The sequence below is a fragment of the Tyto alba genome, unplaced genomic scaffold (genome assembly GCF_018691265.1).
Source record: "Tyto alba isolate M040663 unplaced genomic scaffold, T.alba_DEE_v4.0 Super-Scaffold_41, whole genome shotgun sequence".
NCBI classification, from domain to species: Eukaryota; Metazoa; Chordata; class Aves; order Strigiformes; family Tytonidae; genus Tyto; species Tyto alba.
The window spans coordinates 17,675,119-17,693,026 of NW_024881317.1; the positions used below are offsets into that span (position 1 = coordinate 17,675,119).

The 17,908-nt window shown below is 37.7% G+C and overlaps 1 protein-coding gene across 7 annotated transcripts in view; it reads right to left on the minus strand.

The window, feature by feature from the left end:
* Positions 1 to 17,908, minus strand: part of TRPM1 (transient receptor potential cation channel subfamily M member 1) — a 105,998-nt gene that overhangs the window by 14,120 nt on the left and 73,970 nt on the right. For 4 of the 7 annotated variants that reach the window (XM_032990186.2, XM_032990187.2, XM_032990184.2 and 1 more), the window contains 12 exons: positions 16,741 to 16,905; positions 15,545 to 15,679; positions 14,562 to 14,612; positions 12,904 to 13,044; positions 11,628 to 11,657; positions 8,829 to 9,121; positions 8,050 to 8,278; positions 6,408 to 6,530; positions 5,952 to 6,083; positions 3,756 to 3,884; positions 2,198 to 2,449; positions 1,314 to 1,506 (listed from right to left, as the gene is read on the minus strand). In XM_032990186.2, coding sequence (XP_032846077.2) covers positions 1,314 to 1,506; positions 2,198 to 2,449; positions 3,756 to 3,884; positions 5,952 to 6,083; positions 6,408 to 6,530; positions 8,050 to 8,278; positions 8,829 to 9,121; positions 11,628 to 11,657; positions 12,904 to 13,044; positions 14,562 to 14,612; positions 15,545 to 15,679; positions 16,741 to 16,905 — 1,873 coding nt within the window. The remainder of the gene's footprint in view (positions 1 to 1,313; positions 1,507 to 2,197; positions 2,450 to 3,755; positions 3,885 to 5,951; positions 6,084 to 6,407; positions 6,531 to 8,049; positions 8,279 to 8,828; positions 9,122 to 11,627; positions 11,658 to 12,903; positions 13,045 to 14,561; positions 14,613 to 15,544; positions 15,680 to 16,740; positions 16,906 to 17,908) is intronic. The other 3 variants (XM_032990185.2, XM_032990183.2, XM_032990188.2) reach the window with 2 other exon arrangements.

Consider the following 17,908-nt stretch of genomic DNA (forward strand, 5'->3'; position numbering starts at 1 on the left):
AAGAGATCAGTATTGTTGGTAAGGTGTGAGTTTTGATTTACAAAGTAATAAAACTGTCTACACTGGCAAACATCATTTGTTCAAAGTGAAGTAGGATTTGAATGCATGTTCTGATCCACAAAGTCAAGGGATATGCTGTTACAACCTATTCCTCCTTGTGGGAGAATTAATCCACTTGAGAGATCCTGAGCTTATCCTGGCTCGCATGTGCACTGAAACTCCGATGATCAGACAATAAATGACTGGCTTGACCTTTTATTTGTCAATAGTAATTTAGTCTATCACAAGTTATATTAATGAGACAAGCATTTGTAAGGAAAACAAAGATGATATGATCTTTGCAACATAGTTCTCTTGCAGATCTGTGCAACATAGCTCTTGTTCAGAAACAGACTAATGACATTTTATTCCTTTCTTAGCAATTAAGTACGCTTTAATGACATTTGGTTTCTCGTGATGATGGATCTTTATGGTTTTTGAACTTAGACCTCAGTTTCTTCACCTTTCCACTTTATTACTTGTCAATATATGCAGATGGTTGAAATAACACATACACACTGCTGAAATAGCAGGTTATATTATTTCAGATAAAGTGCAAGCTATTTGATACACGCTGGAGGAGGCCAGCTGCATGTTTGCAACATTTGTCTGTACAAGTTTCAAATATTAATGCAAAACTAGCAGTAATATGACAGTTTCTATCTCCTCTAAAATACTGGCAGTTATTTTTTTAAATTTTGCAGCTTTTATATAAAAAAGGCTATTTCCACACCCAAAGCTAATCAAGCACAGTTTTCCTTTTTTGTTTTGTTTTTCCACAGGTGTAGAAAAGAACAGGTGAAATGGAAACATTTCTGGAAAGTAGATAGATGTATCACTGGGAGTGAAAATGTATTAGCTCATGGCCTGTGCAATGAGTTGGAGGTGAGAGAATATGTGAATTTTTGTCTCCTGTGTAAGGTATTTATTTTTTTCTTCTTCTGTTGGAACTGACTGTTAGTAAAACATTGGTTCAAAAGAACATTTCAGAATGATCTCTGTTGATCCCTGCAAGTAAACAGAACACTTAATATTGTTATATTCTTGGACAGGAGAATATTCCAGACTCTATCACTCTCAGTGTTAACTGACTTTGAATATAAACTGAGAGACAGGACATGCAGATGGGGAACGGAAAATTTTTCAGTCTCTGGAGTGTGTCACAAGAGAACAACAACAATATAATCATAAAGACAAAACACTACTTCCAAATTAAAAACATCCATTAATTTGGATCCGATCATCTGCCTCAGAAACAGGAAACAGACTCTTACTATGAATTCTACTCTTACGGTCTATCTGGTCTGCAAACACCTCGCCATAGATCATCCAGTAGGGCATATAGAAGATGTTGCGAGCTAGTCTCCAAGAAGGCTCTTCATCTGGGTGCAGGATAGCTTGGCGGGCTACTCCAAAACTCATCAGAACCACAAGCATGATGACCACGAAGTAGAGCATGTCAATCATCTGCATGGAGAGACCATACAGAGGCTCTTACCATCACCAGGTAGTACAGTAGCACCAGCATGTCTGTTTGCCATCATGCATTAAAGTAAACAAGAAAGTATCAAGAGAACAAATACATTCCCCTGGACAATTTTCTTGATATTATTCTTTTACTTTAACTACTGCTCATGAATTAAGCATACATAAAAATGCAGTAAACCCATTCACTTAAAGGAATACTAGATTTATATTTTAAAATAATTTAAATGCTAAAGTATTTACTATCTCTATTCTCTTTTGCATCAAGTGCACTATGCTGTGCTTTCAGCACAGACCCCTCCTGTGGTTGCAAAGAGATGATATAATCATTGGTCTATCATCTCCTGCCCACAATCGATGATCTTGGTGTATCGGCAATTTGGGTTTGCTATTGCTTTGGGAGCCAGAAGGCAGGCAAAGTGAACAAGTTCCCACAGGCCAGTTCATAAAAAAAAAAAAAAAAAAAAAAAAAAAAATTAAATAATTCCTCTTGAATCAAGCAATTGTCAGCAAGGGTACTGCATCTCATATGTGTGTGAAATTCACATGGCAACTTTTCACAGCCTTTATTCAGAGTCCTACTCAGATGGAAAACCTCTTTTTATAATCAGAATTGAATTTAGTTTCCCATTAATTTCTGAAATACATAATTTACAGCAATTCAGGCACTAACCATCTTTCCAATCATCATGACATAAGGTCCCAGGTATTTGTTCACACCAAAGATATCTAGTACTCTAATGTACCAGAAAATGATATCTACGCAGTAAATCACTCTTCCATAACCCATGTAAGGTTGGTTCTGTAGGCGAAGAATTGCTCCTATCATAAATACTGAAATAGCCACCAGGTCAGTAATATTCCAGTATTCCTGGAGCCAAACTTTCACTTTTTGGCTCAGCTTGCCAGGCTCTGACATCAGAATCTGAAAAAAAAAAAAAAACACCACAACAAAAACCAACAAAGAAATCATTAGGAAAAGCTCCAAGTTACACTTCTGAAGTAATAGTCATGAAAAAAGACCAATCTTGTCACATTCAATAGGTGTCTGAGACCCCCTCCACTGCCAGCAAAATTTGGTGCAAGCAGCAATATTTTTAGTTACTGGCAGAAAAAATTTCCTTTTCATAGAATGATAGAATGGTTTGGGTTGCAAGGGACCTTAAAGATCACCTAGTTCCAACCCCCTGCCACCGACAGGGACACCTTCCACCAGCCCAGGTTGCTCCCAGCCCCGTCCGATCTGGCCTGGAACCCTCCCAGGGAGGGGGCAGCCACAGCTGCTCTGGGCACTCTGGGCCAGTGCCTCACCCCCCGCACAGGGAAGAATTTCTTCCTTAGATCTCATCTAAATCTACCCTCTTTCAGTTTAAAATGGTTGCTCCTTGTGCTGTCACTACAGGCCTTGGTAAAAAGTTTCCCTGTTGATTATAAGGCCCCTTTACATATTTGAAAGGCTGCAGTAAGGTCTCCCTGAAGTCTTCTCTTCTCTAGGCTGAACAACATCAACTCTCTCAGCCTTCCTTCATAGCAGAGCTGTTCCAGTCCTCTGATCATTTTCGTGGCCCTCCTCTGGACCCCTTCTTCACCTTTGTTTCTATTTTGGCTTTAGTAAGCCTTTTTTGATGTAGGTTTTAATCAGTAACATTTAAACCAGGAGAGCTGGCTTACTGACTTGGCGTCCATATTTATCTCCAAATACAGATAGTATGCGATGTGGTAATTGTGCATCAGAGAAGGATAGGCTGAGTGCAAACCACAGTGCAGCATGTGAACACAGTAGAAGTTTTTATGCTATCTTCCTCATACAGAAGTAATGAGATCAGTCAGATAGACCTCCTGGCTAATTCCCCCAAACACTTTCCTGGCTGCAGTTCCCATCAAAGACTCCATCACTAACAAAAAGACAGTACCTACTGAGATTTTCTTCATGGGTTATGGCCCTGCCCTTCCTTGGAAATACACATAAGAGAATGGCAGCATTCATTTGACTTCTGACCTCAGGACATTTTTGCCTTAACTTTTTGCTCAATAAGAGAAGGTTTTAATATATGGAAATGCCTTATAAGTGAAACTTTCTACAGTGATGGGTATTTTCGGACTCTGTGGATATGAGAATCTCCTCTCTCATGTATGGCTTCTCAACCCTCTGCACAAGTCCATGCCATTATTACCTCTAAGAGTGAGCTTCATTTTAAGGATTTTGAGATGTTGGTATGATCAGACTTTACCTCTCTTACTTTCTCTACAGCCAGCGTCACAATGTAGGAGATGACAATCCATTCCTGGACTGATGGCCACCGTTCCATCCGCACCAAGATGATATAATTAAATAGCATCAAGTAACCAAGGTATGATATCTAAAAAAAAAAAAAAAAATTCTTTATGGACTTTATGTGATGGATCCCAAGATCCTTCCACAGTTAGGCTGTATTCAATTACTTGAGATGACTGCCACACACACACACACAAAAAAATCAGTCTCCACTAATTTCCATTAGGAAGTTCTGTACTATAGTGTAAGTCAATAGAGCTATCACTCTGTTTTCTATAACTACTGGTGTAAGTGTCAGACTGATGATGCTAGTGTCTCGGTGTCTCACAGCAGTCTCTGGTGATCAGCCAAACTAAAAATTTCAGAGATCTTGGGAGTCCAGACTTAAGAAACCAAAATGGATTCCATGGCTTTGCAGGAAGAAAACCAAAATAAAACAAAACAAAACAACAACAACAAAAAAAAAAAGCAAAAACCTAAAAGGGAAACCGAGCAGTAATAAACCAAAATATTTGCCAGGGGAAAAAATGAATATTCCAAAGAATGAGATATTCAATGGGAAATGTTTAGCCACCATCTCGAAACAGATCTAAAGCAGAACTAGAAGGCAGGGCTGCGAGCAGCACCTGCCTGGAGGGGTAGGGGAAATAAAGAGCTGCACAGGACACTTGCTTTTCTCCACCCTGTAATAATGAGATTGAGACAACCTAGGCAGAATATACCCTTCATGTGAAGCCAGAGGCATACAGACGTCATGTATCATTCCCTACAATACCTCTTATACTTGTTACTTAAACCCATCTGCATGAACAGTAGGTCTGCAGGTATTTTGGTTGAAGTAGCCCTTAGTCTCAGGAGCAAGTTTCTTGCTGAAGCCTGATTTGGTAAGAGCACAGGAAGCTGCATCACCATGTCACAGAAGAAACACCAAACAGAAGTCAGTAAAATCCTCTTAGCTGAGGGTTCTGCATAATACATGGAAGTGAAGTCCACCCTAATTGTGACATTCATACGAACATGCATGAACACATACAGTGAGGATATGTGTGAAAGATTAAGGTGTTGAAGACCCTTACTTGCACAAGAAGAAACATGTTCTTCTCTGAATTAGGCGGGCCTGCTGCAAAGCCCTTCCTATAGCTGCCATGCTCACTGGCAGAGTCCATGGGCCTCCAGCAACTGAAGGAATGACAGATATGGTGGAATATATGATCCAGGCAGCTGAATTATCTTATTTGTTGAAAGAAGCAGAACAATTCCGAAGCACTCTAAATTAGACTCTTGGTGCATAGGGCTTTTTTAATCTACTAAAATGTAATTTCTTTACACTGTGAAATCATGCTGAATACTTTCCTTTGAAATGAAATAGAAATTATGCTTTTAAATTATTAATACAGGCAGCAAAAAGGGATCAGTATAGTGTTTTGTGATTACGATGTGCTAAAACTAAAAACCTACATAGTATTATGACATACTAAGTATTGGAAGACTTAACTTTGAATAAAAAAGGAACCAGTATCTTTTACAGGGCACACACAAAGTTTATGAGCAGTAGCATGAATACTTCTTTGGTTTTATTAAAACAGCATTTAGCACCAGATAATTCTTTATGCACTAAAGAGAAAATGAGATGCTTGTCAAAAATAAATCTTTCAGTTTAGATTGGTTTTAATTATTTACGTAGGAGAGAAGTACCTATTAAATCTTTGCAAACTGTGATCTGTGCTTCCATCTAGCTTGCACTCGTCTGACCCTAACTGTCAACAGAGCAAATGGCAAGCACTGATACTATGGCATTACTTCTTGGGTCCTAAAGCATATTTCAATGCAGAACAGGAGCCAGAGCCTTTAGAAAGCAAGAGAATCCAGCCTAGGTTGGATTGAGTGCCTGGACTGTCAATATGATTAGCCAGACAGGGCCTCCTTCAAAGTGTGTAGGAGCTTTAGAGGCTGACAGCATAAGCTTCAGTTATTCATTCTGTTTCACTGTCCACGTATTTTTCTCTGAATAAAGGGAGTTCTTTACTCATCAGATTCCATGAAAGTCAGCACTATTTATTTATTACTTGGTTATTATTTTTTACATAGGAATCCTTGAAGTTTCACAGGTGTGAGCAAAATGATCACTATCAGTTTAATCATCATGACTTACTGTGTAGAACCAAAATTTGACAATAGGTGCATTATAGAATTCATAGATCTTTGTTCCAATTGGAAGGCTCTTTTGTTTTTTATTTCCATTCTCTTCATCTCCTTTTCGGGAGCCTGTATCCACATTTGCATCCTGGAAGACCAAAGTTGTCAGTTTTCATCAATATATAATAGTAAAAATAGTAGCTTTTCCTCAACTACAGCCCCAGCCAACTGTTAACTACACAATGCTTCCTTTGAGCAACAAACCTCTTATTAAAAATACAAAATACAAATTCCGTAAGCCTGTGCAACTACACAGATAATTTAAAAGCCCTGAGAATCCAGCCTATACGCTCCCAAAACTCTTCACTGATTTTTAGCCCACAGAGGCACTTGACCTATAGCATAATCAGAGATGTTAGAAAATTTAGCACTCTTGATATATTAGAACTTCCTAATAATCTCCATTACTGACCACATTTTCCTCCTCCCTTTCTCTGCCCTCCTCATTTTCTCTCGACGTCTGGTAAGAATAATCGTCATAACTCCGAAACTCTAGGAAAAGGATGGTGGGAGGGAAGAGAATTCCCATTATAACCTGTACAACAAGAAAGAATTAAACTCAGATGGCAATATTTGTTTACATTAATAGGTTTCATAAAAATAAAATCCCATAAACAATATTTTCTTATGTATAGTATTCAAGATACTCTGATATCTTCAAACCTATAAAAATTAATAAATAGTATTTATGAAGCACTGGCAATAAGGTCTTGTATAGAAAGATAGCACCCTGGAAGGCTTTCCATCTGCACAAATACACTGCAATTAAGAAATTGTGCTCTAGAATTAGAGTTGTGCAGATAAATTCTATGGAATGGACACAGTGGTGGTTGAAAGAGGGCTTCAGGTTTGTTACTGGAGTTTATAGTTACTTTAGTCATTTACTATAATTAGTTTTAATAGTAAAAAAAACCTGTGAAAGGATAAAGAAGCTTTGCCGATAGCACTGAGAGAGTTCTTTTACTATGGGAGATTGCTGAGATACAGAAACACAAGCATGAGTTGCAGAAGTACAGAAAAGGAGCAAAGAAAAGAATGCAGGTAATTAAACTAGAACATTAGCAGGTTGATCAATCCTTTGGAGAACAGAAAGGAAATCAATAAGCAGATTTAGAAAGCACCATGATGCAATCTGAAAGGCAGGACACTTGCCTGGAGATTCTAAACAGGTTTAAGAAGGAGATGTAGGAAAAGTGGAAATAAATTGAGAATGACAGCGAAACAGCAATATGTATGTCAGCAAGCTTGGAAGTATGACCTGGGAAGACAGGCATGGCACTTCGTCAGTAATGGGGGATTTAAAGAAATAAGGAGGTGAGACTTAAGGTGGTATCATCATTATAGGCATCCATATGGGTGACAGCAACTGCATAATACAACGAAGAAAGGATTATATTCACGTGAAAACACATGCAAGCAAACACTGCTCTGCTTCCCTAACATTGGCTCACTCATGTTTCTCTTTTGTGCCAGTCTCCTCACTCTACTCGTTTTCTTTGTAAATCCAACAATTGGGAAATATAAAAATCAGTAAGAGAGAGCGTGTCATCAAATCACAGAAGAGGGGAATAAAAATCACATAGTTTCACACAATGCAATTGCACAGCTTTCACTCTTTGCAACACCAAGTCTCAACTTTGTGTCTTCTGGTACAATATTAAGCAATGTAAGAAGCATGTGTCCATGTCTGGTTCATTTTCTCTCTATTCCCATTGTGTGGACCCATAATGGAGATCTTTTTGCTTGTACCCAACTAATTTTTAATCAGAGGTATATGTTTTCAATGAACAGATCTCATCATTCATTGAAAGCCACAACTTTGCTCTCAGATTCCAATCATGCTAAGCCTTTTATGGACTTATATTTTCCTTTGTCGTGGGGTAATGTTCCTTAGATATCCTGAATTTGGAAACCAAAAAAATTAGCTTGAAAACATGTATGTTCTTAAAACACCTATAATTAGTAAGACGATTTGTTCTATGCATACATTACATATAATGTAGTGTTACATGCAACAAACTGTATCTTTGAAAACAACTGCAGAACAGAAATACCTTAAGGCCTGGATTTTTCCGCATGCGTAGTCGTCCCATCCACATATCTGTTAAGAGCATCTGGCTGCATGTGTGAGCAATGAAGTCCCTGTGTTTAGCTGCCACAGCCAATTTCAGGCAGGTAGAATTACTCCAGTTTTTCAGTTCATAGGTCAGTAGCTTCATGGCAATCTGCTCATCATGTTTATAGGACTGATCTAAGAGTTCAACAGCCAGCTGGCCAAAATCTCTGGAAAATGTAAGATAAGCCCAGTGAAGTTTGATTTAGAAATCAATGTCTGCTTGCATTTGGGGTTTAAATTCTGTTCACTGGAGATCATGGCTTTCCATGCACACATACAATGACAAGAAAAACTGAATGTCAAGCTTGATTTGGGACAGTCTGCAAGAATTCCAAACTAATTTTTAGTGACCAGAGAGAACTAGCTTAGACTGACAACATCTTAAGGCCAGTTTAGATGTATCGTAAGATGCCCCTTAATTTATCTGAGTAAATTCTGAAAATAACTTTGTGAAATAAAACCAGCTAGTTTTACAGAGAGAGAAGCTTAAGAAAGAATGTGTTCTGTCAGAAAAAAATGCAAGTCTTCTTGCTAGTGTTGCCCTCGAATCCTGAGACCGCATTTTGGCTTGTTTACTGTTCATAAATCATCTCCAGTTGGCATTCTGTGAAGCTACATTCTAGAAATCAATTGTACTTTACTGAAAGTAAAGCTTCTCAGCAGGTCAGATAACCCCCTATATCAAGTAGACATAAAGTCTGCTCTGCGTCTACTAACTTTGAGTTGTTGTCCAGATCCTGAGAGATATCATCCACCAGCTCACTCTCAGAAGACTCATGAGCCATAGACTTGTACAGTTTACAGGCCACAAGTGCCTTGGCCATGGCTTCCTCGCCTCGCTGCCAAAGGAAGAGTGCCATCTTTTGCCGTTTCATCAGCACGGCCCATACCATCAGTTCGTGAAAGGGATACTGAAAGCGGCTGACTTCTGGGTCATCCACATCAATATTTACCACTTCCTCCTTTTTCTTCTTCTTCTTTTTCTTTCCTTTGGTGGGAGGTTCATCATCCTAGGGAGAAAAAAAAAAAAAAGTTCCCATCGATTCTTAACAGCTTACCCGACAATGGCACCATGCACAGAACAAGTATTGCGAGGACATATTAATAGTTAAAGTTCTAATTTTTGTTTGTTGTTTGCTACAGTGAATGTCAATAGTGATAAAACTATGAAGAACATGTGACAGAGCATGCACTAGGCTAGCACACACAGCTTAATATTTCATTCAGAGAACCATTTCTTGCGTACTTAATTACAAGTCACCCACCTTGGATTAGTAGAACCCTACTGTACAAAAGGCATCACTTTACACTGCATTGTAAGTAGATCTCTACCGCATGTGTAATTGCGCAAGTTGATTTGCAATTAATTAATATTTAATGAATTCCACTGCGGTGTCAATGGACCTTTAACAAACCTCAATTCACTATGACTAGGTTCCACTGTAATTTCTCATTTGATATGTCTGTGTTTATTCCCGAAGAACAGCGCTGCGTATCTTGCAGGTATCAAAGCGGTTTTCAGACTGACATGCAGGTGGAGAGTGTGGGAACATGCACAAGGAAAAGACAGGCAGGTAGCATCCTTAAGAACAGCAAGATACTAAAGGGAGTCTTCACCTTTGAATAAGCAATCTTCTCTTATGTATGCAGTGCAAGCTGAAGGTATAAATAACCCATTTCTTAAATGAATAGGGAGTATAGGCCATTACTACAGGAACCAACATGGAGGGAACTGAAAGGTAGTACTGACAATGAAGCAGGATCCTGAAGGGAGAAAAGCCATGATTGCGAAAATTAGGGTTTAAATAATGTAAGAGGAACATTGCACACAGAGGTGTAGACAGAGCTCATCATCATTGTAGACCTTGATTCCCATCTCAGAAGTGGATTGCAAGTAAAAGCAATTACTGTTCTACAAAATTAGTTCCTGTTCAAGCAAGCTCAGCATAATGAACTTTTTTTTTGACAAAATATGAACTTAAATCCAAATTCAGGATTCAACCACACACCTCATGTTTCCAAAGGCGACTGACTCTTCAGCTCAACAATTAAGTATGCATTTCTCTTCCAGCAGTTTTAAGATCTGCAAGTGGTAACCTCTATCTCTTATGGAAAATTCAGGGGTCATTAATTGCATCCACATAAGGAAAGTGTTGAGCATCTCTGGAGCAGAGGTCATAAAATGTTAAATAGAGGACCAAAAATTAGGTCCTCCCCACACAAGGAAAATCAAATCAAATCAAATCAAATCAAAACTCTGTGTAAGAAAGACAGAGTGCTAAGGAGTTTAAACTTCCTGGTTTAGAGCTGCTAACACTGAAAATGAAAAAAACCCAAACACTTGGAGTCACATCAATTTACTGACCACTTTAGCAAAAAAAAAATGTTAATTTTTCTTTTAACTTTTCCTTTCTCTTGGAAGAAGGGAGTGGGCTACACCTGCTGTCAAGTGGAGAGAACACTTCGTTTCGTGCCACATAAAACATTTCTCACTGAAAAATATAGGAAAATCAAAATGTGCTTTTGGAGAAGCACTAAGCAACCTATGTGTGATCAACACTCATTAAAATGGGCCACACCTCTGAGGAACTGAGCTTTTGCCCTTGAGCCATTAGAAAATAGGAAGCTAATCAGAGAGATTAAACATAACCTGGACTTTCTCTGTAGAGAAGAAAGCTGCTTATCTGCTTGGGGAAATAGAGGCTTTTGTGCGTGGGTATAGTTCACATCAAATGTCACACATGCAACATGTATATATACTGTGTTCGAATACTATCACACCATTATTAAAGGCATACTTCATAGAGAAATGCACCTACCTCTTTGTGTAAGTGCTTTCCTGGTCTATATTAATACTGCTTGTCAGAAATGAAAGCAACCACCTCCAAAACAAAGCAACTACCTCAAAACAGAGTGAGGCATCATCCCAGACTTGATCCTGATCAACTCAAAATTTCTGCAGACACACAAGTAATTGAGGCAGGTTTTGGACCCAAAATTCTGGATAAGCTTCATCATTTACAAAGCACGGTGCCATCATGGTAGCAAGGCTGTTTTACAGTGGAGGACAGCATCTAACATGTTAGACCACCTTGCTTTTTCACTCAAGTTAAATGTTTTCCCTATGATAAAACCTCATCTGCACATAAATTTTTACTTCATGGCTAAAGGGGATTTGCGCATAAGTATCACTGCTGGATCACATTCTCTTTTCAGCATCACCAATGTTCACCTCTGAATGATTAAATCTACAATATGTTCCAACATAAAATGTGTTATTACATAATAGTGCTAAAAACTGCCTGAAGACTATTGACCAAAGCTTTAAGCAGCTTTCAAGACCCTACCCACAAAAAAATTCCATAACTATTCCATAAGCTGTCTGCAAAATGGAAGATCCTGTCTAGCTGAAATTTACTTTAAGCCCCAGTAATAGTGAAAAGGCTAAGAGCAAGAACAGAAGTGTACCAAGAAATGATCTCATAAAAACAGTATTTTATAATAAATTCAACTTACCTCCATCCCTAGTAGTTTAAGAGCTTTTGGCTGAATATTAAAAATAGAAAAGAAAATCAGTTAGATGAGAGGGAAAATTCAAAGACCAAACATACCAAGGAGAAACACATTTTCATTTACAAATGTACAGTATTTATTATTAAACTTGCTATTCTAAATAATTGTACCAATAATGGTACAATTAATTAATCTCCCTCTTACTTATATTTGCAGGAAGGCAATAGGTTAGAAAATATTTTCCATCCTACACTCAAGTGAAATAGTTTGATTCAGATGGAAGAGTTACATGAATCATGCAACAATATACTGCTTTGAGAATTAAAATGACCACATGGTCACAAAAGCTCGAAAAAATTACTGCTTTTAAACATACACAGGGCAAACAGTAAAAAAAATATAATAGATCTTCAAATCCCTCACAATTTCCCATTAAAAAAAAAAAAATCTCTGTTCTATTGTGAAATCTGTTTTACACTTTATGTAAAAGGTTTCTATTTGTTTGTTCCATCAGATAGTACTACACTATATATGTACTACATATTGGCTACAGAACACCTGGGCCTCGAGTGGCCTTCTGACCATCTGTGGGGCTAGTTTCCTAGTGTGGGTCTTTCTATAGTTAGGCTACAAAGCTTCACTTGACCTTCAAAGCTGAACCAACCAAACAAATAAGCTGAGGAAGAAAATTATTCTATTTGCTTAGAACAGAGTTTTTAACAAAGCAAGGGCCATGTTTGATATTCTCAGGATTGGTACATGACTATGAAATGCTTTCCTGAGGTTGTAGTGGGCTTCTGTAGGATAAGATTTATGCTTAGAGCAGTTCTTTACAGGACTTACTGTAACAAGTTCATAGCTCTTCTGTATTCAGACTAAACTCTGTGCCTTACCCAAGCTGACGCTACTGTTGGTTCTAATTACGAAATAATAGGCCTGGCTTGACCCATATAGTTTACAATTATAAGAGAGCTACAGCTTCAAGTAGGAATAAGTAAATATGCAAACACCATAGTTAGAAATGCTTGGATTGTAAACTACTGAAATAGGAGGAAATTCACCTCCAGATCAATGTATTTACCACCTTTTGTGTCCACTCATCCTTAAACCTAGATGTTCTACAGGTTCCTTATTTAACTTCACTACCAGAGTTTAAACTTTGGTCTTGCAGCATTTCTTTAGTATTTAACATGTAGTGTTTCACAAATACAAAGGAACAGACTGTTACTTATTTTTACCATCAGCATGATGGCCACATCTAGAATGAACTCATTCTTACCCTCTTTGGTCCAAATAAATTATTATAAAGAGTCCGAAAACTTTTTCGAGTATATTTGCAGCGATAAGCTCCACCCATGAGATATTCAAGTACAAGACCAATATCTATTAGGCTGATATGATAATCTGGTGGAAGATTTCCCTACCAAAAAATTAAAAAAAGCAAAATGAGGACTTAGGACAAGAAAACATAACGTACATTAAATTGCCTGGCTAGTCATATCATGTCATGTTTAAACTGGCACACAAGTATTAATTACAGCCATGGGTTTCAGTCTCTGAATATTTGTATAAAATTAATGATAACTGATTCACATAATAAAAATTTGTTGGGGCCAGATTTTTCCTGGTTTGTTGTTGGCAGTATTTATAGTTGAGGACAAATTTTCATTTGATTTACTCGTACAACATGTCAGTATCCATACAAGCCTATGTTCTTTGCAAGGGTTATATTGAAGAAATTAAATAATTTTGTACTGATTATAATTAATCCAGTATAAAAGCATGACTTAATTTCACAGTGAATAGCAGGCATGCTTTACATTTTAGTGAAACTTACATTTTGTCATAATATTATCTACAGAGTTAAGACTACAATACAGAACATGATTTAGATTAATGTGCAGCCCAAAATCAAAGAAAAAGGCAGGCTATAATTTCCACTGTTACACTTAAAAACTGGATAATTGTATTGACTTTGCTAGAACCATGAACTGAAAACTGTGCTTCATTGTTCAGGCTACATCCTACAACAATAGCTGGTTCTACACCACCACTGAGCAGTTGCTATGATGAAACAACTATATCCTAAGCAAACATATCACCTCCATGTTAACCCAACTGAATCCCCGAGACTGCCGCTGAATGAGTAAGCCATGAAAATGCAAAGAGGAGAAGATATAGACACAAAGCAGAACGCAGAAGAGCATTAGTAACACTCAAAAAGACAAACACTCAATGAGAAAAGTGTTAAACTATGAAGCAGATCAATATGAATTATATATTAACACAGTACTGTGTAATTCCCACATCTAAACCTCTCAGGAATAAATGGGAGTTTTCCTTGCCAAGAGGAATACAGACCAATTTCATGTAGCTGAATTTTACTGAATAAAAGCTCCAAAACCTCAAAGAGAGCAAATATAACATAAAATCTTACAATGACCCAATTTACATATAACAAACTAATTTACATGTAATGGAAACAAATGAGTAACAAATTTAGGACTTGTAGCACCGAGAAACAGAACAGAGTTTCTCTCAGGTAAAAGTAGGATTGATGGGAGAAAAGGAACTAAAAAACACACAAGGATACAAACAAAAGGGAACAAATTCCATGCTCATGAGTCAGGCTTTCAGTTAACCTAGCAGGCCTTTCCTTCCACTACTCCTTTGTAATGCTGCATTGGGAGCTTCTTGTAGAGAAGAAACAATATCAACTACATCTCAAATGATATATTACACTACTAGGAGCTTAACTTTCCTCTCCTTAGTTTTTAAATTACTACCAGTGCAGTATAGCCGTACCTGATTTAGACTGACATCACTGTTTGTCACAAGAAGTAATTTAGCCTTCTTTTTCCTAACAGCTACCATCTAATTTCAAATACTCACATGGTTAATGTAATAGTGTGAAGGTAATGCTACTGTTAAGCTTACCTTTTTCACATCTCTGACTAGCAAATGCAGCGTATTTGGTGGACCCAATCTCTGAAACAAAATCATTCATGGTCATTACAGCTTCAATTCTTCAGATTTTTTGCACACACAAATGTAATTAATGATCTGGCACTGTAAGCAGAATTTTAGGTAACCATGTGCCATCACACTAGTGAAAAGAAGTAACTGGGCTACAATGACAAACACATTTCTATCAAGAGCTCTGTAAGCCCTTTCTCAATATCCTTTATGTGGTAACTCAAGTCACAGCAGTTTGTGGTACTGTCTGAACTTGTAATTGCTGCAGGAGCCATAAAGCGACTGCAAGACTAGACCGAGGTTATATGTTGTATGAGTGCTGCCCTAGACTACCTGCCATCTAAATGATGGGAAACGGTCTAGAAATAGTTATGTTCCTGATGAATTTGTTGTAGGTTTGGAAGAATCTGAATAAAAAAGCATGATGTTCTTTGGTTTGGGGAAAACCATTTTGCGTTGCTGGGCCACAAGGGAAAATGATACTGATTTCTGCAACATGCCAAGAATAAAAGTCGCTGTGTAAGTACTTTGCCAAATGGATAGGCTTATTTCAGTAATATTACAGTATACATACATGAAAAGTAACTGAGATTAAAAGTAAATGACCACTACTGGCTGGTATTAAATTTTTATTACCTACATTAGTTCTTTAAGTGTTCTCAATGTGTGTTTTAAATACATCTCTATATTTACATAACAAACTGCAATAGCTTCTGAAAGCTGCTGTAGGCTTATTAACTAGGAATGTGTATATGCTGGGAAACAACAGGACACTATATGTAATAGCAAGAACTCCCTTTACTGCTATCCAACATTCATGTGTGGTCAGGGCTCAGAGCTTTTTAGAAAAACAAGCATATGTCAGAAGAAGAAGAAAAAGGATGCCCCTGTTGAATATAGTAGCAAAGATATCACATGGCATTTTATTATTTCTGCTCACTCACAGTATTATAAAGTTCTTCCAGTCGAGGAATAGTGAGGAATTGCTGCATGTTCACTCCATTCTCAATAAGTAGCTTCACAAAGTCCACTCGATCTAGAACCAGTGCATCCAGCATAGCCTGCTCCAGGGAATTCACCTGAATTGCAGAATGGAGAATGTGAGACTACATGAGCACAGAAGAGTTGGTTGGCCAATGACCACAAACATTTTCATTACTGAGGATATTCCCAAGTTCCCAAATACATTGATTATTCTGTAAGTGAAAAGGAATTTAGAAAATGACATTTTACCCATGTGTAAATACAGATTGTAGAGTTTTCTGATGAGCTCTTGGGCAAGAGAAGAGCAGTGAAAGAAACCTTTAGCAATACAACTGTAGCTTTCAATCATTTTGTTTAGTATTTTTAACTAAACCAGGCATACCATGCTTGACACGGGAGGTGAAAAAAAGACATTTACTTGCTCAACATAATATGAACAAGTTAAAATTTAAGAAAAATGCACTGTATACATTTAAGAACAGGTTGGCGTAATTTACTCTGATAACTCACATATGTCATCCACTCAAACCGCTGCCTCACAGAGAAAAGACAACATATAATGCCAAAAGACTCAAATCATTTGGGAAGAAGCACTTCCTCGTCCTTCACCAACTTAGCTTTGCCTTTGGAAAATGTTGGTCAGGAAGCCTAATGGATCTTCTCTTAATATGGTCTAAGGGGTTAGAACCCTGTAGGAGCCAGGAACACCCCTTGAGAAGCAGTCCCTTTGACACGTGAACTTTAATCCAGACAACACAACAATCTAACCTATTGCAACTGGAAAATTAAGCACTCGGAAATGGAGATTTTTAAACTGCTTTCACTGGATAAGATAACATGTACAAGGAAGGAAGAAAATATTCACTGGTGTTCTTATTTCCTTCTGACAAGTGCAGGGAAGAAGAAGCAGCAGATAAGCACTGACTTGTACTGTTGTGGTATGGCTGCATGTGGTACACATGGGATGAGAGAAGGATTCCTGGCGCAAAGACTGAACAGCATCCCTGCAGAATCTACTGCTGATATTTTGAGAATGTGCAACTGAGCATTCTATAAAATGAAAATGTGTATTTTCCTCCTCTCTTTGTCCTCCAGGATGAAAAAAAAAAAAAAAAAGAATTCTTCAATAGTTTTAATACAAATACTTTCATCTCACCCAGTTCAGGAGTTCAAGCTTTCTTGGGTCTGTTTCTTCTTCTGCCTCTTCTTTTCCTTTTCCTCTTCCCCCTTTTTTCTTCCCTTTTCCTTTCCCTCTGGCTGTTTTTTTCTGAGTGGCTGGAGATTTCTTTTCCTTCTCAGGAGCTGTAAGGCTTCCTAAAGGCTGCATTTAATAATGCATTAGAAGTATGAGAAATCTAATTGATCATACAGTGACTATTTCATTGAATACACTCCTATTGAACTAGCTCCCCAGTCACCACTTCTCGCATGCAGTCAACTAAAAATAATTTCCTTAAATATAAGGGCCTTTTTGCATTGCCACATCTTTGCATCTTTTTAAAGCTGTTACATCTAATGTATTCAATAACACTGAAAGTCAAAGTAGTAGTGAAGTAGGTAGACTATGGAGGATTTCTCAATGCAAGAGGACTGAGAAGAAACACTATTCAATTTTGTGACACTTAAGTTTCTTCGCTCTCAGTGAAAGCAACAGTTGTCAAAATAAATACCAACAAGCAGGATAAGGAGCTGTATAGAAAGAACTTAACAAGAATGTTGCATGATGACAAATAGCATCCATACATCGGAGGCAGAAAGGAGAGGATAGCCACTAACTGGTTCATTTACACTCTGCAGACGGTATTTCTGTTTATACTTTTTCAGACACATTTACTCTTTGCAATGTACTTTCCCTTTCCAACCTACCTACCCGAGACAGGCAGGCACACATGCAAATAACTTGACACTACTTGTCTGTGATTTGGAGGTTTAACTTGCTCCAGCTAATGCTTAGGTTATATAATCTCCACGGACATGTAAACTGGATTACAGCTATCTGTGCTTTGCACAAAGACCTACAGAACCAAGCCTTTAATAAGGCTTGTTTCCTGGGGTTTTGCTAATCTTAAAAAAAAACTTCTCTGACTAGCTACCATGAATCTATTCGTAATCCTGGACAAAACTGCAACTGCCAATTTGCAGCACAGGCCGGTCTGAAAGCAATCTATATGAATTTGAAATGACAGTGAACTACAATTGGCTGATACTGTTTCTACAAATTGTTGCAGAGTATGAGTGTGAAATAGGCCAAAGTTGTAATTTGCTTCAACTGCTAAACGGTACCTCTGAATCTAACCACAATAATATGGAGACTGGAAAATTCC